Here is a 26,734-nt window from a genome sequence, read left to right as displayed (position 1 = left end):
GACGGGCCAACTTCCACAACTCACTCCTTCCTTAGACGGAAGTTCAGAAAAAGTTTTAACGGCAGCTTTGTGGGGGGGGACTTAAATAGTAATATAAATACATACATGCAAAATTAAATAAGTGACTTGGAAATAATAAAAAAGAAACATGTTGATATAATCAATATATAATAATGTTTAAATAATGTATTTAAAAGAGACGGCTTCTTTGTTAATTTCATACGAGACCATCAGACGGTCCTTTTCCCTTTCCTGCTCTGCTCTTCTGGGTTTTCTCTTTATCCTCTGGTGGGTTATTTGGCCACAGTGCCAGTTGGTTTAACTCATCTCAGTACAGCTTTGTATTGTTGAAGTTATGTAGTAACTTAATTTGGTTTCCAGATATTGCTCTGTGTAGATGCAGTGAAGGCCTCAAACTGAACTGTCAGACAGAGTTGGCCTTGAGGACACCAGAGGGAACTTAAGTCGACGCTGGGACTTAAAAAATAAAACTTTGTGGTCAGAAACATAAATTAGACAGAGAGACCAACACTTATACGAATTCAACCAGGTGCGAAGGACACGTGAGGACGGCCCGCCACACTCCTCAGAGCAGAGTGATGACACAAGCTGCTGATGATGGAAAAGAGTTTAATACTCAGTCGGGGGAAGATTCAAGAGGCAGTTGAGAGATAATCACGAGCTGGTGTTTTAAATGTTTTGATTAATTAGAAGTACACACTTTCTTCCCAATGCCCATGCAGTATGTCTTCCATGTTTACATACAAATTCTGAAGGAAATCTGACGTTAACATTTTGAGCTGTGGTGTGTTAAGCGTGAGACGCGATCCTCCATCTGAATCTCTCTCTGTCGATATGATCAAAGAACCAAATGTGTCCTGAATTCAACATGAAGCAAAACAATAACAACTCAAGTTTCCAAATGTAAAAACATAAAAATATTATTTGTGTCCCACAATCTGCTTTAAAATACAGATAAAACAATCAGACCTGTATTATTCTCAGTAAACTTTGTTCTCCAGTGAGTTATTTATCTTAAGCTTTAAATATAAAATAAATAAGTATTTCTAAGAGACAGCATTACAATACAACACAATTGCCAAAATATATATTAAATCTATCTTTAGCTGTGATCTGACACACGGGAAGCGATTTATGGGCCTTGTAATTCATTTTCAAAGACAGTCGAGAGCGACGAGTGGGCGTGCGACCCCATGGGGGCCAAGCGACTACGCAGGCGGAGCGTCGCCCCCCCCTTGAAGAGACCTCAAGCTGGTCTTTAATTAAAGAGTCAAGTCATCATTACTGAGAGCAAATTTTAACAGATCTGCTTTTTACTTTTATCTTTTACTTAAGCGGAATATTGTTGTACTTTTTAATCCCAGGCCAACGGGGGCCATTTGAATTGCCTTTAGTCGACCCGCCTCTGGGACCAATTTCCCAGGAGAGACCAAACCAGGAGCTGATCTGCAGTCGAAACAGTCACACAAGCCCCTCCACCACGTTAAGGTAGCAATCCATGAAGGGCGAAATGTCTGTTTGCACTGATGAAGCAGATCAACATGGTGAAGATCTTCAAACGCCAGATTTACACCTTCACACCCACAGAAGGAATGAAAATCATGTTGAATGTATGAAACACATATTGACAAGTGGAAAGAGTCTGTGACAAGTCAGAGTAACTGGTCGTTCACTGCTTCAGCAGCAGCAGACTGTTCTGGTTTCTTGTCTGCATTTCTTTTATATTTCCAGCCAACAGCCAATCCAACAGCAGCTAAACAAACCAGAACAAAAGCTGCTACAGATCCGTAGTAATGTCTGTAGTTTCCCTCCTCGACGTCTCCGCTGTTGGACCCTGAAGATCAAAGTGCATATTAGTCAGGAAATGATGAACAGTGGAACAGCCTCCATTTACTCTTCTATATCTTCTATATTCCTCATGTTTGACTCTCAGAATCAACATGGAATAAAGTGCAGCTACAACATGGCACACAGACACACTGACCTCCACAAACTCACCTGAAACCTCCAGCTGGATGATTCTGATTGGCTTAGTCTTGATGATGGCTCTCTTACGTCTTGATCCTTCTGTTGCAACTCGGCACTCGTATGTTCCAGCGTTGTTCCTGCTCACGTTCTTCAGAAGTAAAGACACGTTTCCGTCCTTCAGCTCTCTGTCCAGCAGCTGCACCTGGTCCTTAAAGGATGGATGCTGGAGGGTTTCATCTGAGCGTCCATCTCTGTAAAGGAGGACGTACTCTGGCTCCAGGTCAGTTCTGGTCCACTCTACGCCTCTGATGGAGACGTTACCAGCCTGACATGGCAGAATGACATCATCTCCAGGTTTCACTCGTACCACATCTAAAACATCAGAGAGAAAAAGTAATTACATTTCTTTGCTTCAACAGAACCTGAGATCACGGGAACTAGAGGTGTGAATCTTCAGACGCGTCACGAACCGATTACGATTCAGAGGGCTGCGGCGTGAATATAAAATGTTTAGTGTTTATTTTCTATACAGGATTTATTTTTTCTCACTGTGTGACTTAGTAATGTTACAGCAAAGTTATGACATGTGGCTACTTTCTAACGTTACTTCCTATAAATGCAGCGAACGTTACAAAGCTGTTAAAGTACGTAGTGTTGGTGTCCTGCTCAGCTTCCAGACCAGAGTCTGATAAGTCTTAAGATAGGCTCAGGAAAACTCAAGAATTTAAATTAACTTTTGGGTATTGACCAAAATAACTTAATTATTAATCACAATGATTGTGTGTACCAAATACAGACTAATGTGACAATTATATGCACATGTTTGAAACTTTATTGATCCCATGATTTCAACTACATTTGATGATGTTCATAAATATTAACATTTATGTAAAGGCCCTAAATATATTTTTAGCAGTGAGGGTAACACCATTCATAGTTTATGTGAATTATTTCTGCTTATTAGTTACTAAAATACCTTTACAAGATCATAAAGCACGACACAAGTATAAATGTAAGGATATGTAGACAGCTACAAAGCTATTAAAGAAAAATATTTAAATCTTTAACATATTTTCATTGCTTTCCTTTAGATCATGCATTTTAAAGATAAAGATGTTTCAAATCTAGTATTTACAATCAAAGTGAAGTCCAGTGGACCAATGCGACCTTATTCAGGCTACAGATATTCTAGACGTTTCTGAAAAGGGGCTGGTCTGTTGCTGGCGGAGTGAGCAGGAATGGCAGCCGGGAAAACTTAAAAACGTTGGGCTGAAGCCAGTAATAGCCGTAAGTATCAAACGTTTTGGAGTCGGTAATAGAGTAAATAAAGCGATCGGATGATTTTATTGCCTTTTTCCCCTCCCAATCACACAGTGACTCTCTGGTACCGTCACGTTCTTCCCTCATCAGCGGAGAAACTGGATACTTGACGATAAGAGTCGTATTACACATTAACTAATATAAACATGTTCACAACTTTCCTTACAAACATGAATCTGTTCACAATAAAAGTTCGTCTTTACCAGAAGCTGCTGGAGACAGAAGGATAAACAGGAACACGAACTTATCCATGAAGAGGAGGCGAAGTGCGTCTGCTGCCGTCAAGTTACCTGTTACTTCTGTGCAGATCACAAACTAAAACCCTTGGTGGGGGCGGGGCTAACTATTGCATTATACCGCGTCCTGTGTAGAAAGTATAATCTGCGGTCTAAAAGGAAATAGATGTCTTTGGGTCATGTCCAATAAACCGGGTTACTGGTGTCTGAGCGGGATCAGGATCCGCCCGCGCGTCTCCGCCGCCATCTTTGCGCGTCTCCGCCGCCATCTTTAAGCACAAAACCCCGCAGAGAAAGATCCAGACTGGGAGGAAACTCCTTTACGTTGCTGTCGTCGCCGCGAGGTGTAAATTAACCACACCTGTGTCTGTTGTTGTCGTTTTAAAACATTTCATAAATCACTTCTTATTCTTATTCTTCGGTGTCGGTGCGGTCGCGCAGGGAATATTGCACAGTTATATCCCTACCAGAATAAAAGCACGGTAGTTTGTTGCAGAAAGGAAAGAAAGTCAGACTCATAAATCTTGAGTGGACTCACTCAGAACTTTTTCTGCACACAGAAACCAGGTGGAAGAAGTATTTCAAATCTTCAGAGTATCACGGTGTGAAAATACTGCACTGCAAGTAAAAGTCCTGCAGTCAAATCTCATATAGAAAGTAGCCTGTCACTGTCAGTGACCTGAGCTTTAAACAGCGTCACAGTGGAGGTGCTCATGCTGCAGTAAAAAGTTTCTATCTGGATTAATATTCATATTTTTCTGCTGCAGATGTTAGAACTTTTAGATCCTGTTAAAGTTTGGAACTCGTGTTTTTCTGTTGTGAACCAGTTATATTTCTCTTTGATGACCCCCTGACCTCCCTGGCTTATTTCTGACTCAATAGCTGGACAGAAGATGTTGTATACCTGCAGATCGTCCATGATTATGAATAAAGATTAATTTAAAACAAACACAAAAAAAACACGTCTTCTTCTTTGAGGTTTATGGTGGTTGGTTTAAATCTTTCCCTCAGCGTAATATCTATCTCTTCTCCTGAAATGTCCACAATGTCCAAGAATCTGCTTGCAGCATCCAACAACATCTTAATCCTCTCTGACTTGCTCTTTATTTCAACAGCACAATTTAGCACCATGGCAATGAATACCAGAAATCGCTTCTTGTCCATACAGACTGTCCCGTAATAATATATACATAAAGAAAAGATGTGGAAAGTAAGAGCAACAGTGGTCTCAGTGGTGATCGGAGCACCAGGGGGCTGTGACCTCCAAACTGGGAGAGTGGCTGCAGCAGATTCCAGGTAAACATCAGAGGTCTCTGTCCAGAAGAGTGCAGTCCTATGAACAGATAAGATACTGCGCAGAACCCTCAAACTCCCAGGCCTCTGGTCCAGGACCCGAGCTTGAGGACACATACCACCTCACAGGGGTGAGAGGGGGGTTGAATTTATACATACAGGCTATTTTATATTTTCCCTTCTACCATCATATTATTTCAAGCCTCTATGTTTCACAAACTGGAATGACTGACTGGTTGTGAATCAATTCCAATAAAGTTGATTTAAAAAACAAAACAAATTGGCATACAAAAAGAGACGGGCAAGAACAGAACAAATAAAATGCAAATACAAAACAATAAAACAAAAGCAGAAAACCTGTTGTATGAGGGAGATATAAGTTAATAAATAGCCTATAAATAAAGCCTTTTTTACTGAGTAATTTACAGACTATATATTTAAGGGTTTTGATAGTTCTTTTCAAATGAAAACTGAATTTGAAGTGTTTCGGTCTTATGGATATAAAATTTGGACCAGAGATCAGTACTTTTCTGATTTGGCGCCTATTACACATAAAAATATTTCCCACCAAATGAGAGCTCGAGGATCTCTCCATTGAAAGAACATATAACAACACACTTAGTAACTTTGGAGATATGCTTTTTATAACATATATTCTTCGAGAGGTATCCAAGCACTTATTACGGCAAGATACTCATATTCACAGAATTGACCTCTGTCAGTAAGTACATCTAAAACAAACATCACATCCTTATCAATCTGTAGGTTTCCTCTGAATGAAGCCCTAGCTTGACGCTCCATCCATCCCCTCGTCCGAATCCACATCAACAAATCCAGAGGACCACAAGTAAAAAAACATCCGTTTACTCAGATAGCAAGAAAACATCAGTACAGAAAAATTACAGAAATTAGATTTTTAATTAACAGGAAAAATAGGAAGAGAGAGAGGAGGTCTAAAAACTATGTGGCTCCACTCTCTGACTGTCCACTAACTTCCCAATCTTTCTCCTGAGAGTTTTCCCAAGCAATTAAAGGTGAATGCTGTAAAAAGGAAAAGACGGCAACAGCCCTCGATTGCCCAGATATTACCAATGTAATATAAATGCTCTCTAAATTATCTACACACATTTTAAGTGCAAGTAATCAAACAATTAACTCCTTGCATTACTGTAATATTAACTGGAAATACATGTTTACCGTGCACTATTATTAAAGTTCAGGTACTGAAATCTGAATCAACAGTTCACGTAACCTAGAGTTTATTGTGACAGTAGAAAAATACAAAAAAAAACAGCTTTCAAAATAAAATCTATCATCGTCTCCAACAAAATGCACAAATCACTAACAAAAAAATTTGACTGTTGTTTTTGTTGTTGTTTTTGTACTGGTTTGTTCTGTAAATATGTTCAACTACTAAAGCTTGGGTTTATTTATTCATCACAAATCCATTATCTAAATGTCAATTAAATAGGTAATGTTGATGTGCACATTACGAGAGATGGTTCTTCTATATTCGGGCATCGTCGCTGCTGCTAAACTTTCACTCAAATTATTTAATATCAATGCGGAACAAATGATTTTCACCAGCACACTGTGTGAACATTGTAAATCACGCTTTGCTATCTTCCTCTCCGTAGTAGTAGCGTAGTTCACATTGTGTCCGTTAATAAAAGTCTGTCTGTTGTTTCTACAACTGCTGGGAGGCGGTCAACGCCAGCCAACATCTCCCTGAGCTTCAGAAGCTGAGCAGGACGGGTCGGAGTCACATAACGACACACAGTGTTTCAAGGGAAAGTACATGAATACACAATATTAACAGGATTAAATACCGAAATAACCGACAAGGGGAGATCACACCGGTTAATTTCGGTTTCGATTATTATTCGATTAACTGTCCAGCCCTAATATTTTAGTAGGCCTACTTTTTAATCCCAGATCAAAAGCTGGATATTTGAATTGTATTTAGTCTGACCCGTCTAAGTAAAGGTAATACATAATAAGTGAGTTAAATAACTTGGCAAGTTGGGAATTAAATATAAACCTGTCACTTACAGTCGATGCCTGTCGAGCTTTCAGTGACTATACCAATTACCTGCATTTCAATTATTAATAACGCTGTGTGAAAGATTTCTTTCTATCATTTTCACTAAAACTTACACATTTACGGATGAGAGCTGATGACAACAGTTCAGTTTATTTACCTCATTAATAACAATTTCCCCTGGCGGAAGATTGCAGTTAATATTCCTCTTATATTATTAATAATAATACTTAAATATTATAGACATATCATTGTTAATAAAATATTAAATATCAATAGGTGTTGTGAAGTGACTTAATTCATAATAACTGTGAAACCATTATTATCCTCAGACTATAATCGTACCAACAATCTGTAATCGTTGCATCCCTACATGTGCTCAGGTGGAACGAATCTGTGACAAGCTGACCTCTTCTTCAGCAGCAGGCTGTTCTGGTTTCTTGTCCTTATGTCTTTTATATTTCCAGCCAACAGCCAATCCAACAGCAGCTAAACAAACCAGAACAAAAGCTGCTCCCAGTCCGTAGTAATGTCTGTAGTTTCCCTCCTCGACGTCGCCGCTGTTGGACCCTGAAGATCAAAGTGCAATTTAGTCAGGAAATGATGAACAGTGGAACAGCCTCCATTTACTCTTCTATATCTTCTATATTCCTCATGTTTGACTCTCAGAATCAACATGGAATAAAGTGCAGCTACAACATGGCACACAGACACACTGACCTCCACAAACTCACCTGAAACCTCCAGCTGGATGATTCTGATTGGCTCAGTCTCAATGTTGGCTCTCTTACGTCTTGATCCACCTGCTGCAACTCGACACTCGTATGTTCCAGCGTCATTGCTGCTCACGTTCTTCAGAATTAAAGACACGTCTCCGTCCTTCAGCTCTCTGTCCACCAGCTGCACCCGGTCCTTAAAGGATGGATGCTGGTGGGTTGGATCTGAGAGTCCATCTCTGTGAAAGACGACGTAGTCTGGCTCCAGGTCAGGTCTGCTCCACTCTACAGCTCTGATGAAGACATCTCCAGCCTGACATGGCAGAATGACATCATCTCCAGGTTTCACTTGTACCACATCTAAAAACAATAAAACATCCAGAGAAAAAGTAATTACATTTCTTTGCTTCAACAGAAGAACCTGAGATCACGGGAACTAGAGGTGTGAATCTTCAGACGCGTCACGATCCGATTACGATTCAGAGGGCTGCGGCGTGAATATAAAATGTTTAGTGTTTATTTTCTATACAGGATTTATTTTTTCTCACTGTGTGACTTAGTAATGTTAAAGCAAAGTTATGACATGTGGCTACTTTCTAACGTTACTTGCTATAAATGCAGCGAACGTTACAAAGCTGCTAAAGTACGTAGTGTTGGTGTCCTGCTCAGCTTCCAGACCAGAGTCTGATAAGTCTTAAGAAAACTCAAGAATTTAAATTAACTTGACCAAAATAACTTAATTATTAATCACAATGATACGAATCTACGAATACAGACTAATGTGAGAATAACTATGCACATGTTTGAAACTTCAATGATTCCATGATGTGAACTTTGCAAAAGGTTTCAATTATTCACATTATAAAACATAAAAGCTACATTTTGATGTTCATAAATATTAACATTTATGTAAAGGCCTTAAATATTTTTAGCAGTTAGGCTAACACCATTCATAGTTTGTGAATTATTTCTGCTTATTAGTTGCTAAAATACCTTTTTTATGTGTATGTGTTTAATATTTTGTTTTCCTGAGCCACCTTTTGTTTGCATTCTTTCATTGATAAAACCACATTATTTGCACAGAAAGTCATCTGGAGGATTTTATTTTTATTGAATCTTGAATTAATCTCATACAGAAATCTTTAGCGAAAACAACGACAAGATAATATAGCATGACACAACTATAAACATTTAAGGGTATCATGTAATTTGAAACAAATATTTAAATCCTTACACATTTTAACTGCTTTTATTGCTTTATTAATCTTTAAACTATATAAAGTTTCTATATATTTCATTTCGATCATAAAATGTGGTTTCTACTAAAATTTTTCATATAAAATAAGAGTGAAAAATATATTCTTTTAAATCAATGTCACTCTTGTCATAAAAAATGTCTGTTTTCCTGAAAAATAGTTGAACCAGTCAATTAGGGCTGTACATATCGATTATTTTTCAAGTCGATTAATCTAACGATAATTTATTCAATTAGTCGATTAATCTAACGACTAATTTTGTTTATTCTAAAGAAAGAAAAGTTGCCTATTACTAATTAACATACCAATTTATCCTAAATAAACATCACAAACATGTCTAATCAATAAATCTATATTCAAATCTTAATCGATTACGTCTACAAATCGCCCCAGCCCTACAGTCGCCGTCTTAAATATTCTAAATGTAACCTAAATTATTACAATCTTAAAATAAATGACAATGTTTCAGCCTCATCACTGCAAAACACACTTTTCCACAGAATCAGGCCCGAGAAATCAAATTAACAATTTTAAATAAAGCTTTTCTAGTTTTGTTGGTGACACAATATTCTTATTGATATTTCAAACTGATTTCCATTTAATATTTTGTATTCTAGAGTTACAAAATTGCTTGGCAGGATAAGTTGTGGACTCCTGGCAAAGTCTCCTTAGAAACTTATTGGTAGATTTTACACCTGTGAAGCATACACTGTTAATGACGTTACCTTTAAGTTGTGGATGCATGTCAAACCTACCACTTCCTTGAAGTAATCTCAGAAGAACAAAAGGTAATGCATCAAAAACAATTCCAAAATCTCAGTGTGTAGCTGGAATTGTGTTGCCTATTTCAGTGTAAGATACACAAATACAGTGTAAGAAAATAAGAGTCATAAGACTTTTCATTTAGCAATTGTGTCACCAAAACAATATCACTTTTAACCCAGCTATCAAAGAAATAGTTTTACTTTTAAAACTAATATCTTTATTACTTCAAAATTAAACAATTAACAAGGATAATAATGCTGTTTATAATAGTTGAACAGAGAAACAGGGATTTTATACTGGCTACCGTCCAGGAAGACGATGTCTTAACCATCGGCAGCAGAGTCAGTAAAGTTTGATTTGTTTGTTGGATTTTGTTCTCAATGTTGTGATGCTATTGGGAAATCCTTTATACATAAATGTAGGTTCTTTAAGACTAAACCTGCTTGAACCACTGGAAGAATGAGCTATAATGCATGAATCACTGAAACATGTCAAAAACAAGAAAGCTCTTAAAATGGTTTCATTATTATTATGACTCTTACAAATAGCCAACTATTGCTGACACAATTAACCCATAATAATAATCAGGAACTGAAACGGCGTTACTTTCATTTTAACTCGGTATATCCTTTAAGCAAAAACAGCAAACCAATACTTTAGTAGTAACTGTAGGCTGAACATGAAATAGTGTGTCAGCCTATATGCACACAGTTCAAGCCAATAAGAAAGTGGAACAGTTATAGTATATAGAAAATGTAAACATTGTGCTATGAATTTGTACCTGATGTCAACTGGCACAATGATATACACATGTTCACCATACCGGCAGGTCGACAGAGGCATCATGTTCAGTTGAGATGATCAGTCTCATGTACATTCTGTGAGAATATTGTTCTTGACACAGGTCATCGCTTTGTCCGGGTCAGTGAACTCCCTGTCCTCCCCTCTGTACGTGACCTCTGTGAATGCAGCCCGAGCTTTAGTCACAGTTGTCGTGTAGTCCGGGAAGATGGTAACTGGTTCCCCGTTGAAACGGAGCGGACCGCGAGTGCGGGCGCGTCGCAGTATCTGGACACAATCTTGGTAATAATGAAGCTTAGTTGGTACTTGGTAATTTCTTCAGCCTCGTGTCCATCCGGGCACCACCGTGGACTTGTCCCACTATCCGATGAAGTTTAGTAATAGTTTACTGTTGTATGGGAAGTATTACACTTTACGGTTGAAATAGAGGCTTAAAGGGAGCACATGTCGCTCTATCTAGGTCTATTGTTTCACTTTTGCGGCAGAGCCACGCCCCCAAAGCGCAACGCATACAACATTATAAAGTTTAATCACGTAGACATAAGGGGATTGTTAGTCAACATTGTAACGGGAAACTAGCAGGGCAATTACTTAACGCTAAAGCATATAGAAGAATAGAATTGACTTTATGTCTATTAACTGTTTAAATAAAAGCGTGTTAAATATCTCACTGCTCCAAAACAGCTGATTCAAACTATCAACTCGTTGTGAATCCTGAAGCTGCTTCAATCAGCTGTGCTGAAGCAGGGAGAGAATAAATTATGCAGGACAGGGGGAAACTTTCTTCAGGAAAGGGTACGAAACACTGTCGTAGTACATAAACTTCAACAAGATTAATTCGTACAGCCAGCAAAGTCTTGCACACTGTTGCACACTGAAAAGCTACACGATATCATTTTATCTTCTTTTGGACAACTGTAGCTACATACAGTCTATGAGTAGCAAACACGTGAAGACCTTTTAGGACAAGATGACAGTATTTTATAAAAATGATCTTTCCTGCCTCCATGAATCAATAAAAGCTCGTATTTACCAGAAGCTGCTGGAGACAGAAGGACCAACAGGAACACAAACTTCTCCATGAGAGAGGAGGTGAGTCTGTCTGCTGCTTTCAAGTTACCTGCTCTTTCTCTGACAGTGGGGAGGGGAGCTGCAGAGGAACTGCTGCACTGCCTCCTCACTGTTGCGACACTGTTGGGTGGCGCCCACAGTCTTTGCTGTGTGCTGGCAGAAGTCCAGGCAGGAAGGTCTAAGGTTAAGTTAACATTACTGAAAATGTGGTGGAAAATAACTCTTCGCAATTTGATTATGTGTTTAATCTTTTGTTTGCACAAACAGCAGCTATAACCCTTTAGGCCTCAGCCTCCTTTGAAACTGCCTGCTATAAATCTGCGGTATAAAAGAGAATAAATGTTGTATTTGTGTCATGGCCGGTCACTAAACTGACTTCCTCACCCTCACATCGTCCCGTCAGGTAGAAACTGTTGCTTTCTGGGGAAAACTGCTTCTTAGCGATATCCGGAGTCCTCTACAGTCTGCGCCTCCGCCATGATCCAGCATAGAAAATCCAACAGAGAACAACAGATCCAGACAACAGACCCGCTGCTGCTGATCCTCCTGCTGATCCTCCTGCTGCTCCTGCTGCTCCATCTGTATAATATAACCAGTCTGTAATGTGCCTGCTGTCTTTTTTTGTTTTTGTAGAAATCTTTAGGGATGGGACGCTCGATACTGACGTGTCGACGCTGCGTTGAGGTCGGTCGAGATCCTGAAGCGCGGTGAGGTGTGGTTTACGTCAATGCCACGTGACCGCAGTGAAGCGAGGCTCCGGTGCGTTTCAGCCCTGTTTCGACAGGTGGCGCATCTGCCGCTTCTGCTCTTGATTCACAGTGGTTTTAAAAAAACCACACATCAGCCTCTAACTCATTTCACAGATTCCTTTGATTTATTGGAGCGACGTGCTGTAGTATATCCGCACCTGTAGGCCTATGATGGCAAAAAATACTTCTTTGCCAGCAACAAATGCCCCATGTGACCAAAACTTTTCCAAGGCTGGTGATGTCAATTATGAAAAGGCCTCAAAACAGCTGAATATTTCTGAATAAACTCTTGACATATAACAAATGTGAGACATTGTTCCACTTTTCTTTGATCAGTCTTGAAACAACTTCAACTTTACTCAGTTACTACTGGAAATAAATAAAACACTATTAGAAAATAAGGACTTTAAAAATAAAGCCCAAAAAATAATTGAGAAATAGTGGAGACAAGCAAATTTATTTAACGAGTTTGGAAAATGCTGGGAATTGATGAAATACGAATTTAGAAATTTTGCGTTGTCATTTGGGAAACGGTTTGCTAAAGCAAATAAAGAAAGATAGACCCGGATAATTACAATATAATAAGATTATTAGAGAAAGTACATTTATCTGGAGAAGAACTGCAAGAACTGTCATCTCTACAACTTGAATTGAACAAAATATATGAAGAAAAGGCCAGAGGTGCCTTTGTCAGATCCAGAAGAAAGTGTCTAGAACAAGGTGAAAAATGCACTAAATACTTTTTTAATCTAGAAAAGAGAAACTATGAACAATCATCACTTTGTAAACTATATAGTTGTGGATTTTATCATGGCTGCAACTTCGGCCCAAGCCACATTGCCCCATGTAAGCAGCTTGTCTCTCTCTTTTGAAAATAAACATATTTCACTCAATTTAAATGTAAAACTACATTATTATTATTAAAAGGGTGTATTAAAAGAAATGGATTTGTTCTAGTATAAACAAATCACCAATCAACATAGGCCAACATTCTTTGTATAAATATCTGTTTACATGTGTTTAACAGAAAGTGTGAATATTTTATAGGCCCAAGTCTGCAAAAGTAAAGTTCCTTTCATTGTCAGTTTGTCTGTACAGTGGATTTAAAGTAGTTGATGGCATAAGACCCAGCAAAACCAAAGAGAATGACTAGTTCACTTGTGAAAAGCAATTTTATGAAGTTAGAACAGATAACTTAGCAGAGGATGCCTGACATCTAAATAATTTGAACCATTTAAAAACTCTTTGAGGTAGCCTCGGCTTTTACTTGAGATGCAGGGGCTTAATATGACTTATTTTTCAGTGTTACAATTAGTAACAGTAAGTCAGCCTGCCCAGTGACGACAGACTCCCAGGAGGACCCATGTGAACCCATGTGAACGAGTTTTCCTACTGAACACTACATCAGTGCGGTCGCAGCTCCCAGATACCAGTAGACTGTCTTCGACTTGACGGCGCCGTTTTTGTTCCTCGCCCCTGCGCTTCACGTTAAACTATCAAATCGACGAAAAAGCCGCCGTCATCTCGAACGCATCTACTGGTCCATCTGGGTACAAGTTAAAGAAGATTAAGTTATATTTCAAGAGCCGTAAAATATTTGAGGCCTTGACGCGGAGCTAATGAGACTAAAAGCTGAAATCGACGAAAGTTGAATATAAACTCGGGATGGTTTATCTGTTCGTTTTCCTGTTGGCCCGTCTGTCTCCAGCATCTTCAGGTAAAGACACGTTTTTTTTTTTATCAGTGTAAAACAATGTTTTTGGCGGTAGTTATCCCCGACAGAAAGTTTTTAGTTTTAGTTTCACTTGTAAAGCAAACATTTATTTCTCGATAGTCTGGTGATGTTATAACTGACCACGTAGTCGATCATTTTGTCATCCATGTTACTGTTTAGAAGAAGCTAGATTCAGACAGACTGTCACGGTTTTCAACCGCGGTGAAATTAGTTTTAAGTTGGATATTCGACAGACATTCGCCCAGGATCCAGTGACGGCTTTTTAGTCAGTTCACCCAGTGACGGTTGTATAAGTGCGGTTAGCTCACCTCTGATGGCTCGCTTTTAACCAACGGGGGTTAACTTAGGGACCATCAATAAATTACAATTGTGAGAACAGTGTTATGGGAAAATCATTATTTATTTCAATAGCTTCCAAGTCATGTGACACAGGGACTTCAAACCAATGCCGAATTGTAGTACTATACTAGGCAAATGAGACACACCCCTTCATATTTGATTTGAGTGCATTTTTTATTTTATATGAATATTTATTCATAATTTATTGAAAAAAGTGCTGTTTTTTTTCAATAGCTTCCAAGTCATGTGACACAGGATTTCAAACCAATGCCGAATTGTATTACTACACTAGGCAAATGAGACACACCCCTTCATATTTGATTTGAGTGCATATTAAAATTTATATTAATATTTATTCATAATTTATTGAAAAAAAGTGCTGTTTTTTTTCAATAGCTTCCAAGTCATGTGACACAGGGATTTCAAACCAATTCCGAATTGTAGTACTATACTAGGCAAATGAGACACACCCCTTCATATTTGATTTGAGTGCATATTCGAATTTATATTAATATTTATTCATAATTTATTGAAAAAAGTGCTGTTTTTTTCAATAGCTTCCAAGTCATGTGACACAGGGATTTCAAACCAATTCCGAATTGTAGTACTGTACTAGGCAAATGAGACACACCCCTTCATATTTGATTTGAGTACATATTCGAATTTATATTAATATTATTCATAATTTATTGAAAAAAAGTGCTGTTTTTTTTCAATAGCTTCCAATTCATGTGACACAGGGACTTCAAACCAATTCCGAATTGTAGTACTAGACTAGGCAAATGAGACACACCCCTTCATATTTGATTTGAGTGCATTTTTTATTTTATATGAATATTTATTCATAATTTATGTAAAATAATGCCTTTTTTTTTCAATAGCGTCCAAGTCATGTGACACAGGGACTTCAAACCAATTCCGAATTGTAGTACTAGACTAGGCAAATGAGACACACCCCTTCATATTTGATTTGAGTGCATATTAAAATTTATATTATATTTATTCATAATTTATTGAAAAAAGTGCTGTTTTTTTTCAATAGCTTCCAAGTCATGTGACACAGGGACTTCAAACCAATGCCGAATTGTAGTACTATACTAGGCAAATGAGACACACCCCTTCATATTTGATTTGAGTGCATATTAAATTTATATTAATATTTATTCAAATGTAAATAAAGTGTTTCTTTGAAATCTGCTCAATGCTGTGGAAGAAAATGACTGACTCTGTGTGGTACAACTGCAGTTGTACAAGAGGTGTGTAATATGTGTAACAGGTAGTAGTACTATTCGGCATTGGTTTTGAGTCCCTGAATCATTTGAAATGGAATCTATTGAAGAAAAAAATATAAAAAATATTCATATAAAATAAAAAATGCACTCAAATCAAATATGAAGGGGTGTGTCTCATTTGCCTAGTCTAGTACTACAATTCGGCATTGGTTTGAAGTCCCTGTGTCACATGACTTGGACGCTATTGAAAAAAAAAAGGCATTATTTTACATAAATTATGAATAAATATTAATATAAATTCGAATATGCACTCAAATCAAATATGAAGGGGTGTGTCTCATTTGCCTAGTGTAGTACTACAATTCGGAATTGGTTTGAAGTCCCTGTGTCACATGACTTGGAAGCTATTGAAAAAAAACAGCACTTTTTTTCAATAAATTATGAATAAATATTCATATAAATTTTAATATGCACTCAAATCAAATATGAAGGGGTGTGTCTCATTTGCCTAGTCTAGTACTACAATTCTGAATTGGTTTGAAGTCCCTGTGTCACATGACTTGGACGCTATTGAAAAAAAAAGGCATTATATTACATAAATTATGAATAAATATTCATATAAAATAAAAAATGCACTCAAATCAAATATGAAGGGGTGTGTCTCATTTGCCTAGTGTAGTACTACAATTCGGCATTGGTTTGAAGTCCCTGTGTCACATGACTTGGAAGCTATTGAAATAAATAATGATTTTCCCATAACACTGTTCTCACAATTGTAATTTATTGACGGTCCCTAAGCTAACCCCCGTTGGTTAAAAGCGAGCCATCAGAGGTGAGCTAACCGATTTATACAACCGTCACTGGGTGAACTGACTAAAAAGCCGTCACGATCCTGGGTGAATGTCTGTCGAATATCCAACTTAAAACTAACTTCACCGCGGTCCTTTATCAGGTAAGCTGCTCCTACATACGTCATCGATACTGTATCAACATCACTGTAATCAGTTCAACAACACTTTCCCGCCTCAACGTTACATCTCCTTGACTCGAAAAACTGAATGCAGCATTGTAGACAACATTTTCTCCCTGTAAGCCTGTTTCCTTTCATGGCCTTTGGATATTGCAGGAAATTGTTCCTCCTTCTTCAGGAATTCACGCTGGCTGTGAGCCAAGTTACTCTGAACAAAATGGTTTCTTTAGTGATCACTCTGGAAGGAGTGGCAGCAGGGGCGATTCTAGGATCAGACCTTTATGGGTGCTCTAATGAGAATGTAACATGTATACAACGCCTTGCAAAAGTGTTCAGTAATCGGTGGAGAGAATAATTAGGCTGACTAGAGAGGAGCTGGTGCAGAGCAGGGCGAGTCAGTCAAGGGCGTCACTTTGACACCACAAAGTGGTGGAGACATAAGTGTTCAGATCAGGGGGGTGATGATACATTTAGGTCATGAGACGTGAGGATGCACAAGACAATAAGTTTTTAGCACTATTTAGGTTACACATTTGATAGTGAAATATATTTGCGTGGGGTCTGGAGTTCCTCCCCCAGAAGATTTTGAGCATTAAACTCATAATTTCCTGAATTCTGGAGACATTTTCTGCATTTACATTGAAAATGTCTTTTTTTTATATTAAGGAAAACTATATTGCATTGTAGGTAAATAAAACGTTCTCAGAGCATTTTCATTTGTTTGGAAACATTTCTTGGTGCAAGATATTTTTCAGAATATTTTTAACAAATGCTTTCAAAACGTTATGGGGACAAAATCAGCCATTTCAAAATGTGGTGGGGACATGTCCCCAGCGTCCCCAGTGTAAATGACCCCTATGGGGTCAGTGGACCAGTTAGGGTCAGACAGCAGTGTGGAGCTGTAGACTCGTGTTTACTCCCTCAGAGGAGGGAGGATGTTAAAAGTGTTCAGTCTTGTTTTCAGTTAAATCTTGTTACATGCTTGCTTTCTCTTTTAAGTAGTTTGCTGATGAGTTTAATTGGTCAGAATCTGTGGAGTATAAATTATTTCTCCACACAACACTCTGAAGCCGTCAGTGACTTCTGGACAATCTCAACGCTGATAGGCTATCGTGACTAGGGATGGGAATCGAGAACCGGTTCCAAAATTTCTCAAAACTCGAAAATCAATAAGGTTCGAGTTTATTGATTCTGCTATCGAGACTTGAGGGTCCTATGATGTAACGTTATGTCTCGAGCCTCAAATCTGATTTAATTTGAAACGCAATGGATAAGAAAATCATCAGGCTGCTGTCTCTGCCTGCTCTCTGTCACCTAACGTTACGGTGAGGGTTAAGTTAGCTCCAAATTACTGTAACGTTAGTTGATGACAGCTACGCTCGTTACTGTAAGTACGTGCAATAAAACCATTGCAAGTAAAAAGACAATACTTTATCAATACACCTGTCTGTAAGGTAACGTTAAACATGTAGAAATGGTTAATTTAATCATCTCTGTCCTCAGTATCTCATCCTGTATGTTTTATACAAACACAGCTAAAGCTTGCTTGGCATTAGCCAAATGTTAAAAACAAGCTAAATAGAAATCTGCCTGTCTGGAGCACAGACTGGTCTGTAGTCTTAAAAACTAAGCTCAAGTCTGGTCTTACTTAGTAAATCATCACCAAATAATAGTAAATTATTGATAAAGAATCAGATCGTTAAGCAGTCTCAATAAGGGTATCAATATAAATAAAAATTAACGATCCCCATCCCTAATCATGACTCAGCGTAATACGACTTCCTCGTTTGAGTTGAAAATATTCAACTCATGCGAAGGCCTTGCGTCGCCGGCACCGCCCCCTTTTCACCACCCGACATCGCGGCTCCACGCGCCTTTGCATTGACTTTGTATGTAAACGCACCTTCCCCACTTCGCTTTTGGTCTGAACGCTGAAGACTATCTCTGTACTCAAAAGGCCTTTTTCTCTCAAATATTGTTTACAAATCTGTGTTAGTGAGCACTTCTCCTTTGCCCAGATAATCCATCCACCTCACAGGTGTGACATATCAAGATGGCCCTAAGCCCAGCCGAAGGTACACCTGTCCAATACCCATACTGTTTATAAGTGACAGATATTTATTGGTGTGTCATACAGCAAACATCAAACCAACAACCAGACAGCTGCTTTACAAACACAAAGTGCTATACAAGTTATTCTAAAGGCTCGTGCAGACTGCAGGATGTTCACGCTAGGGCTGGCCCGAATGTCTTTTTTTGAGCTTCGACAGTAATTAAGAGCGAATAATTGAAGCTTCGGATCGGATATTGAGCAGGTGAAGAGCGATGCATGCTGAACGGGGTTGGTGGCTGCTCTACAGAGCAGGGGGAACCTTAGCTGAGAGTCCAGAGTGAGAGAGTCTGATCCAGCAGGTCCAGAATCCGGGAATAGTTTAGCAATGCGGGGGTCCAGGCGGAGAGCAGACGGGATGAGTGGTGTTTCCGCTAGCGGAACTAAATAGCACGTAATTATGCAAAATTGACGTCTAACTTTTATTATAGTGACTAAATGTTCTTCTTCTACAATCGGCCTAATATAATTATTTAAATACGTTCATTGTGTTTGTTTGTTTGTTTCCAGCCTACAGTTTACTGATTAATTTGTAGGAAATTTGATCTGTAATGAAATTAAGCAATTGTAAAATTAATAAACGCCATAACTTCGACACTACTGCTGTCATCACTCAGTTTAAAGAGCTCCCACACAGCTGAGGACTTCATTTTGTTTTCCCTTTGATGTGAACTGAAGCGTTACGTTCACTGCTGTCGGCGGAGGTCAGGCGTGCAAAAAAACCATCAATAATCAAAAATGAAAATATTATGTGTCCCCAGCGGTCGTATATTCACATATTCGGAGCCAGACCTATGAAATACATTTGATGTTTCTCAAATCAAAGAGTAATCCTGTTAAATAATTGTGATCTAAATATTGACTATTGATAATTTTTGCCATAATCGAGCAGCCCTACATGAACATTTCATTTAATTCATGAAATCAAAAGACTTTTGTTGTGGAAACTGTACCTCTGCCTTGTTTCTGTAAAGGTTAACTGTATTCTTTATTATTTTCTTTAATTTTTAACCACCCACCCATTTTTAGTCGCCCACATCTTTGGTCTCTCCTCAAACGGAGGTGCAGAAGGATTGCTTGCTGTCTTCCCTTCTTTCCTACTGGTGACGATATAATGTTCACACAATGAGGACGTTTATTTGGAAGTAGCCTCCAGTATAGTTGGTGCTGCAGGTAGTAACGCCAGAATAACAACAATATAGTGGCAACAATCTGCATCTGTTCCCTCATTTATTCTTGTCAAAGCTCCCCACAGAACTGTTTATACTTGACATTGATTGGTTTATAGGGAGACACACTCCACATAGATGACGACAGGACGCAGGTCTGTCCTGGAAAGGTCTTTAGTGCGCTCGCAGAATTACAGTTTGAAACAAAACTAACTGAACGTATTAAAACATGAACTTTGATCAGACCATGCAGACTTTCAGGTGTGAAAGGCCCCTTAAAGAGGAAGTAGTTTGACGTTATATTTGGTCAAAAGTTGGCTTGACTCCTCTCATGTCTGTCAGAATTTAAAGAGAAGTCACTGAGGGCTCTGATTGGCTGTGTGAATGTTGCCATTTAATCACAGTGTTGAAGCAGCTTCATCTTCGTCTTATAAACAGTGTGTGAATAAAATCCTGTAACGTCTCCACAGTTGTGACTAATTATTGAATGTTCCCATGATCTCAGGTGTGAAGAGGCCTTCTGTTTAAACAAAGATGTTCTCACTGTATCGTCCTGTGGAGTCCTTTTGAAATGTAATTACTTTTTCTCTCTGGATGTTTTTATTGTTTTTAGATGTGGTACGAGTGAAACCTGGAGATGACGTCATTCTGCCATGTCGTCGGGCTGGTGAAGCCTCCATCAGAGCTGTAGAGTGGACCAGACCAGACCTGGAGCCAGAGACCGTCCTCTTTTACAGAGATGGACGTTCAGTTAAAACCCAGCAGCATCCATCCTTTAAGGACCGGGTGCAGCTGGTGGACAGAGAGCTGAAGGACGGAGACGTGTCTTTAATTCTGAAGAACGTGAGCAGCAACGACGCTGGAACATACGAGTGTCGAGTTGCAACAGGAGGTTCAAGACGTAAGAGAGCCATCATTAAGACTGAGCCAATCAGAATCATTTCAGCTGGAGGTTTCAGGTGAGTTTGTGGAGGTCAGTGTGTCTGTGTGCCATGTTGTAGCTGCAGTTTATTCCATGTTGATTCTGAGAGTCAAACATGAGGAATATAGAAGATATAGAAGAGTAAATGGAGGCTGTTCCACTGTTCACTCATTTCCTGACTAATATGCACTTTGATCTTCAGGGTCCAACAGCGGAGACGTCGAGGTGGGAAACTACGGTCTTTACTACGGACTGGGAGCAGCTTTTGTTCTGGTTTGTTTAGCTGCTGCTGTTGGATTGGTTGTTGGCTGGATATATAAGAGACGTAAGGACAAGAAACCAGAACACTCTGCTGCTGAAGAAGCAGTGAACGACCAGTTACTCTGATCTCTTTCCACCACATATTTCATACATTTAACATGATTTTCATTCTTTCTGTTGTGAACGTGGAAGTTTGAGGCTCTCCACCGTGATAATCTGCATCATCAGCTTAAACTTTTAATTTTCCCCTTCATGAATTGCTACCTTATCGTGGTGGAGGGGTTTGCGTACCCGTTGATTCTGGGAGTCGTCTTATCTGCATATCAGCTTTGGTCTAAAGACAAATTGGTCCCAGAGACGGATCAGACTAAATGCAATTCAAATATACACCGTTGGCCAAGGATGGGAAAAAGTACTACAATATTCTTCTTAAGTAAAAGAAAACTTGCTTAAACTGCACTCAGATACAAACAAAACGTAGATCAGTTAAAATCTGCTCTCAGTAAATGATGAAGATGTTATATGATAACGTCATGTGATTTGACTCTTAAATCAAAGACCAGCTTTCCAAAATAAAGTGCATTAACATGTCAGTGTTCACAGTGGAACATTTATTTTCTATAGACGCACTCTGCAGCCTGTTCATCCCACTAATGATCAGTTATAAATATCCAACCAGCTTCCTCTGTAGCCTCGCTGGAATTAACCAGAAAAGAGACAAAACTCTGACGATCAAACAAAAATGTCTGACAGTAAATAAAAAGAGCTGTGGACACTGCAGCAGGTGCAACACGCTTCATTAAGCTACATTTAATAAGCTGCTACTTAAACAGCAGAATAAAGCATCAATAAGGCAGCACAGAGATCTAGAGACAATATAAACTCCACAGCAGCTGCAGCAGATACAAATACTGAGGTGCAAGTAAAATATCAGATATTTTAAAAACAATCAGACTATAAAAGTACTTTGTTACAGTAAGGAGAGTAAATGTAGCTGGTTGTTTGCAGCCTCAGCACTGATGTATCACAGGGAGCTTCATGAACAGATTAACCAGCTGAGTTGTTGTTTTAGCTTGATATAGTAGGTGAGTTCGAGATGACGGCGGCTGACTTTCAGTGATTTGATAGTGTAACGTGAGCAGCAGGGGCGGGGAATAAAAACGGCGTCGTCAACAAATTCGCAAATTCTACCTGCATCAGCTACTGTGAGCTGATGTACAAATATTGATAGTGGTGGATATTTTGATGGAACATTTGATGGACTTTTTTTAATGTTTTGTATAAATCAGTCACTGCTGCCGGCTTCTTTTCTAACTGTGTAATTTGTGTGAATACAGTGAATAAAGTGAAAGTATTTCTACAGTAGGCTGCTAACTTTTGTGTCTCCATTCATTTTAAAAGTGGATATTTACAAAATGATCGATACAGGTAAACATGTTGTGTTCATTTTTACAGATGTTACAGTTTGATAGTCCAGCAGGGTTCTGGTGTCGGTCCATCAGGAGGTCTGAGCTCTCATGGAAGCAGTAAAATCCTGCATCTGTGGGGGGTCACTAATTCATTTACCAACAACCATTATTTCTAATCATATATGTATTTTCACTGAAATTATTATTGACATTAATAAGATAAACAGGCTAAAATGAACTATGCTGCGCACCACATGAACGTCATTACAACATGATTAATAATAATTAATGAGACCATGAAGGGCGGGTTTGTGTCTCTCCTTGAGCAGTAGTCTTTGTTGGTTTATTTCAGGCTTTTGAAACTTAAACTTTGTTGCAGTATTTCACACATCTGGGGCAAGTAGTGTGCTGCTGTGTGACCACGTAATGAGCAATGAAGTCTCTCTGTTATTTATTTATTTACTAATCTCAGCCAGTAACGTTCGTTATACTACAGACCCCCACGAGGCTCAAGTTGTAGTCCAGTTCCCACAGGTGTCAGTTTTTCCTGTTAAATTCAGCTGATAGCAGTAAAATGCCAAAGTATATATTACAACTCTTCAAAGAGAAGTTATGAATGAGAAGAGTGTGTGTGTGTGTGTGTGTGTGTGTGTGTGTGTGTGTTTTTAAGAAGAGTGAAAAGAGGCAAAGTTAAACTCTAAATCAACGAAGATGTGTTTTTCTGTGAATGGATGTGGCTGCTGTCTGGACGGATCAATGTCAGAATAAAAAAATAAATAAAACATTACTAGTTGAATGATTGAAGCGATTTACAGTCGGCTTTGTAGAATAGGCTCAAATCAATATGCTATATTTAAGGAAATATCCTGCTAGTTTCATGTTACAATGTTGACTAAATAATTAAATGTAAATAAACAATAAAATCCCTTCGCCTGTAAGTGTTTGCATGATTAAAATGTATCATTTTTGAATGTGTTTCCTGTCAAATCGCACGATTTTATTTTGTATTTGTTGTATATTTCCCGTCCTGAGAGTGGAGGTCTGCAGTTGGACCCTCTTGGCTTAAACAGTCTCCAGTTATAGCTAATAGGATAAAACCCATGTGCCTGTAGGATCAGACCCTTTAAGACAGAGAGCTGGTCCAGGACCTCCTGGACAGGGTAACTCAGGATCTAACAAAACACATATCTGAATCAACAACAAGCTGATGGTTATTATTATTAAAAATGTGCCCTTAATAACAAACTGAAAGACTAATGTGCTAAAAGGTTTGATGTTTTTAACTCTTTGACAACAATAAATATTTGCATTTGTTCCATTTGGAAAGTTGTGTTATTGTTTTGGTCCATTTAGTGCAGATGAAACAATAAAACCTGATAAAAACAGGATCATTAACTTTCTTTAACTGTAACTCTGCAGCTGAGAGCAGAAAGTGAACCTGATGGCTCTAAATGTCTGTCTGAGCCTCTGCTTGTGATCAGAGAACAACATGGTTGGACTTTTAGAGGGAGGAGTTTGGTATAAAGCAGCTGTGAGCTCATTTTAACTCATGTCTCATGATCAGGACGTGTGTTCAGTTCTTCCTCTTCTTACTGTTGGTGGGTAGAAACATGAGACCAGACTGCTGCTCTTTTATTCATTTGTATCTGAAGACAGTGTTGCAGAGCAGGGCCGATTTTAGCACCCCTGAAAATGATATTATTTTTTCCTCTAACGTTTGATTTTGCAAACTTTTATAGAAGTTAGAGAAGAGACAACCAGTTAGCCTGCAGTTTCATGTAGCTTTACCTACATTACTGGTTTAATGTCCCTAAATGCTGAAGTTTGTTTTACTTAATGATCCTCGACCGCACAGGCCGCCCGGTCAGCTGCAGCCCAACGCTGACTGTGTGTCTGTCAGTCTGGGCCAAACTAATACTTTCAATATGGAGGGGGGAAACGAGCATTTCCTGTCTGAAGTTGGGTACACTATGGGAGCTGGGAGTGCTCAGAGTTCACTAACTCTGAGAGTCTTTCTCACTTTTACTGTCCCACTTGTGAGCGAGCACAATGAACCTTCAACAGGCTGAGAGAAGATTCCTCTTTCTGCAGTCTGTCTTTATTCAGCATCTGGTGACCTTCCTCTCTGGTTCTGTGGCGTCTGTGTGGGAAAAATGTGATATAAGAAGAAATAAATTAAAGAAGAAAAGAACTCTATTTCTCCTGTACGCCACACCTGGACTGAGGATATAAAAGGAGTTCACATGCAGCTGCTGTGTAGAGACTGAGCTCTGTGATCGTTATCCATCAAAAGGAAAGAGGAAAATCTGGAACAACTCCTGTTTCAGAGAGGTCAGTGGGAGATGTTGAAGTCTAAATGAGCTCAGAGCTGCTTCGTACCAAACTCCTCCCTCTGAATGTCACTTTGTTCTCTGGCCACAGGCCCAGACATTGAGAGACATCAGATTTCCTCTCTCAGCTCCAGAGTTACAGTTAAAGAAAATTAATGATCCTGTTTTTATTGACTCTTGGTTTCATTTGCTTTAGAAGCAGGACGCTGTTCAAAAGTCAACAAATAACTGATCTGAAGTCTGATATTTTAACACATTCTCTCTCCCAACTCGTCACATGTGGACGCTTGGTCAAGACACCATGGCGTCACTTTTTAAGGCCCTGGGAATCCTTTAGCTGTGTTTTTGAATATGTAGGGCTCTGCGCTCAAATCAAGAATAAATACGCAACGTCCTGTTAGACTTTTTGAAAATAAAACTAAAGTTTATTTATTATTCATTCAGTCTGTAGCAACATCACCTTTACTGTCTGTACTTCTGTCTGGATATACTGTACTTCCCGCCCTGAGCCGTGGTTCTGCTCGAGGTTTCTGCCTCTTTAAGGGAAGTTTTTCTTTGCCTCTTGCTGCTCTTGGTGGGAATTGTTGGGTTTCTGTAAATAACAGGAACAGTGTTCACTTGTTCCATTTTCCACTCAAAATAATCACTGCTTCTGGCACCATCTTGGCTTCACTCCTAACACAACCAACAGAGCTGCTGTAGGGCGCCGCCCTCTGTTGGAAAGTGTTTTAAATTACAGCCATTAATTATTTAAATAACATGTGGTATTTAAATATCAATCATTATGGCTCTTGGAGAAATTCTGCAGTAGCTTCCTGTTTGTTCTGTCAGCAGTCAGTGCAGCAGCTGAGCCAATCACTGACTGAACAATGACAGTCTACTATGATCCTCGTAAGGGGAGCTCTGCTCTTATTGTTATGCTGAGTCGTGGCTTACTACTATTTCAAACACTGTGTTTGATTATATTCAAAGGGGGGGCATTAAATCACAGCAAGGGTGACGCTGTGATTGGATCACTAGCTGCTGACGCATCTCAGTGGCTTACACTCTCACTGGATCTTGTTACAGTTATAAATCTCGAAGCCAATAAAAAAGGTAAGGACATTTTACGAGGTCCTCCAGACCCGCAGGCCTGTAGTAAGTCCAAAAAACATGATTACGTTATTAACAAACAGGCTGCTGTTAGAACAGAAGTGTATGCAGGTTTGACTTTGAGTTGTAGAACAAGTCAGTTGTCTTTTATTTATTGCCACACAAGTGTCCTGGACAGAAAAACTGAAACTATGCTCTTAGGTTTACAGTGAGGGGGCCAGACACTGGTAAAGCAGGAGACCACAGGTCGGTGGTCTAAAGGCTGGAGGGGAGCTGAAGACCTCAGGCAAGCAGGCTGAAGACAGAACTGAACTGAGCAGATCTGGAGGGCGACCAGACGGGCGATGGCGAGGGTAGAGACCCTCTGGAGGCCTGGCAGGAGGTCTGCAAAAAGACTGGAGACCAAGACCAGAGTCTGATGGCTGAAGTGCAAGAAAAGAGAGCAGCAACAGGTCAACTGGATTGGAGGCTGGCGATAGCTGCTGCAGTCCAGTGACGGGGCAGAAGGTCACTGCAACTCAGCAGAGTCGGGTTTTGTTGGAGTGCCGTAGTGACAGAAAGCTGCTGTAGCTGAACAGAGTCAGAAAGCTGCTTTGGCTCAGGAGCAGGGAGAATCTGCAGCTCTTGGGTTGGGGAGTGCTGCAATGCTGGCTGAGCTGCCGACCGGGCGCAGGACAAACGGGAAACAGGAGTTGGCTGGACTGGGGGAACCTTTGAGGTACTGGACAACATGGTCTCAGGGGTGCTTTTCAACTGAATCTCTGGAGAGCAGCGGCGAGGATGAGCAGCAGGGCAGCGGAGGCTCTCCGGTGAAGAGAGGCTGAATGGTTCAGTGGCGTCAGGAGCCATGGCGACCAGGTCTCTTCTTGTGGCCTCCACGGGAACCCAGTGAAAGTATCCAGGTGAATCCCCTCAAAAGGCGAATGCT

At 39.4% G+C, this 26,734-nt stretch overlaps 3 protein-coding genes across 9 annotated transcripts in view; 1 reads left to right on the top strand and 2 right to left on the bottom strand.

Annotated features, from left to right (window-relative positions):
- Window positions 1-1,423: 1,423 nt before the first annotated feature.
- LOC119911638 (V-set domain containing T-cell activation inhibitor 1-like) lies at window positions 1,424-3,576 on the bottom strand. The gene is made up of 3 exons (XM_038730587.1): window positions 3,513-3,576; window positions 2,020-2,361; window positions 1,424-1,855 (listed from the first exon to the last, which is right to left on the bottom strand). The coding sequence occupies exons 1-3, from the start codon at window positions 3,559-3,561 to the stop codon at window positions 1,674-1,676; spliced, it is 573 nt and encodes a 190-aa protein (XP_038586515.1). The 5' UTR covers window positions 3,562-3,576; the 3' UTR covers window positions 1,424-1,673.
- Window positions 3,577-7,209: 3,633 nt separating this feature from the next.
- Window positions 7,210-12,175, bottom strand: LOC119911636 (programmed cell death 1 ligand 1-like). Of its 4 annotated transcripts, none has more exons than XM_038730581.1 (3): window positions 11,451-11,507; window positions 7,614-7,955; window positions 7,210-7,449 (listed from the first exon to the last, which is right to left on the bottom strand). In XM_038730581.1, exons 1-3 carry the CDS (start codon window positions 11,497-11,499, stop codon window positions 7,259-7,261), a joined length of 582 nt encoding a protein of 193 aa, XP_038586509.1. In that variant the 5' UTR covers window positions 11,500-11,507; the 3' UTR covers window positions 7,210-7,258. The 4 variants fall into 4 exon arrangements, 2 of the variants coding, with proteins under 2 accessions (XP_038586509.1, XP_038586510.1); XM_038730582.1 differs by lacking the exon at window positions 11,451-11,507 and adding an exon at window positions 10,398-11,418; XR_005445935.1 differs by lacking the exon at window positions 11,451-11,507 and adding an exon at window positions 11,873-12,175 and having other exon boundaries at window positions 7,331-7,449.
- A 1,467-nt stretch (window positions 12,176-13,642) lies between these two features.
- The window catches only part of LOC119911648 (programmed cell death 1 ligand 1-like), a 101,254-nt gene continuing 88,162 nt past the window's right edge, over window positions 13,643-26,734 (top strand). For 2 of the 4 annotated variants that reach the window (XM_038730602.1, XM_038730599.1), the window contains exon 1: window positions 13,643-13,954. In XM_038730602.1, the coding sequence (XP_038586530.1) occupies window positions 13,903-13,954 (52 nt within the window). In that variant the 5' untranslated portion in view covers window positions 13,643-13,902. Of the gene's footprint in view, window positions 13,955-16,480; window positions 16,496-20,405; window positions 20,752-20,916; window positions 21,793-26,734 lie in introns of those variants that run through there. The other 2 variants (XM_038730603.1, XR_005445939.1) reach the window with 2 other exon arrangements.

Source organism: Micropterus salmoides, unplaced genomic scaffold (assembly GCF_014851395.1).
Source record: "Micropterus salmoides isolate LMB-PRFRI ecotype aquatic unplaced genomic scaffold, ASM1485139v1 Ms_hic_scaffold_2, whole genome shotgun sequence".
NCBI lineage: Eukaryota > Metazoa > Chordata > Actinopteri > Centrarchiformes > Centrarchidae > Micropterus > Micropterus salmoides.
Note: the sequence above shows the minus strand (reverse complement) of the source record. Positions and strands in the feature narration are given on the sequence as shown.

What these genes read in the sequence shown, in the direction of transcription:
- LOC119911638 (XM_038730587.1), bottom strand. Translation starts at nt 3,561, where the DNA reads ATGGATAAGTTCGTGTTCCTGTTTATCCTTCTGTCTCCAGCAGCTTCT. An exon ending in TCTGTCTCCAGCAGCTTCTG is followed by an intron (nt 2,362 to 3,512) that starts GTAAAGACGAAC and finishes CTGATGTTTTAG; the next exon opens with ATGTGGTACGAGTGAAACCT. An exon ending in CATCCAGCTGGAGGTTTCAG is followed by an intron (nt 1,856 to 2,019) that starts GTGAGTTTGTGG and finishes TTTGATCTTCAG; the next exon opens with GGTCCAACAGCGGAGACGTC.
- LOC119911636 (XM_038730581.1), bottom strand. Translation starts at nt 11,499, where the DNA reads ATGGAGAAGTTTGTGTTCCTGTTGGTCCTTCTGTCTCCAGCAGCTTCT. An exon ending in TCTGTCTCCAGCAGCTTCTG is followed by an intron (nt 7,956 to 11,450) that starts GTAAATACGAGC and finishes TATTGTTTTTAG; the next exon opens with ATGTGGTACAAGTGAAACCT. An exon ending in CATCCAGCTGGAGGTTTCAG is followed by an intron (nt 7,450 to 7,613) that starts GTGAGTTTGTGG and finishes TTTGATCTTCAG; the next exon opens with GGTCCAACAGCGGCGACGTC.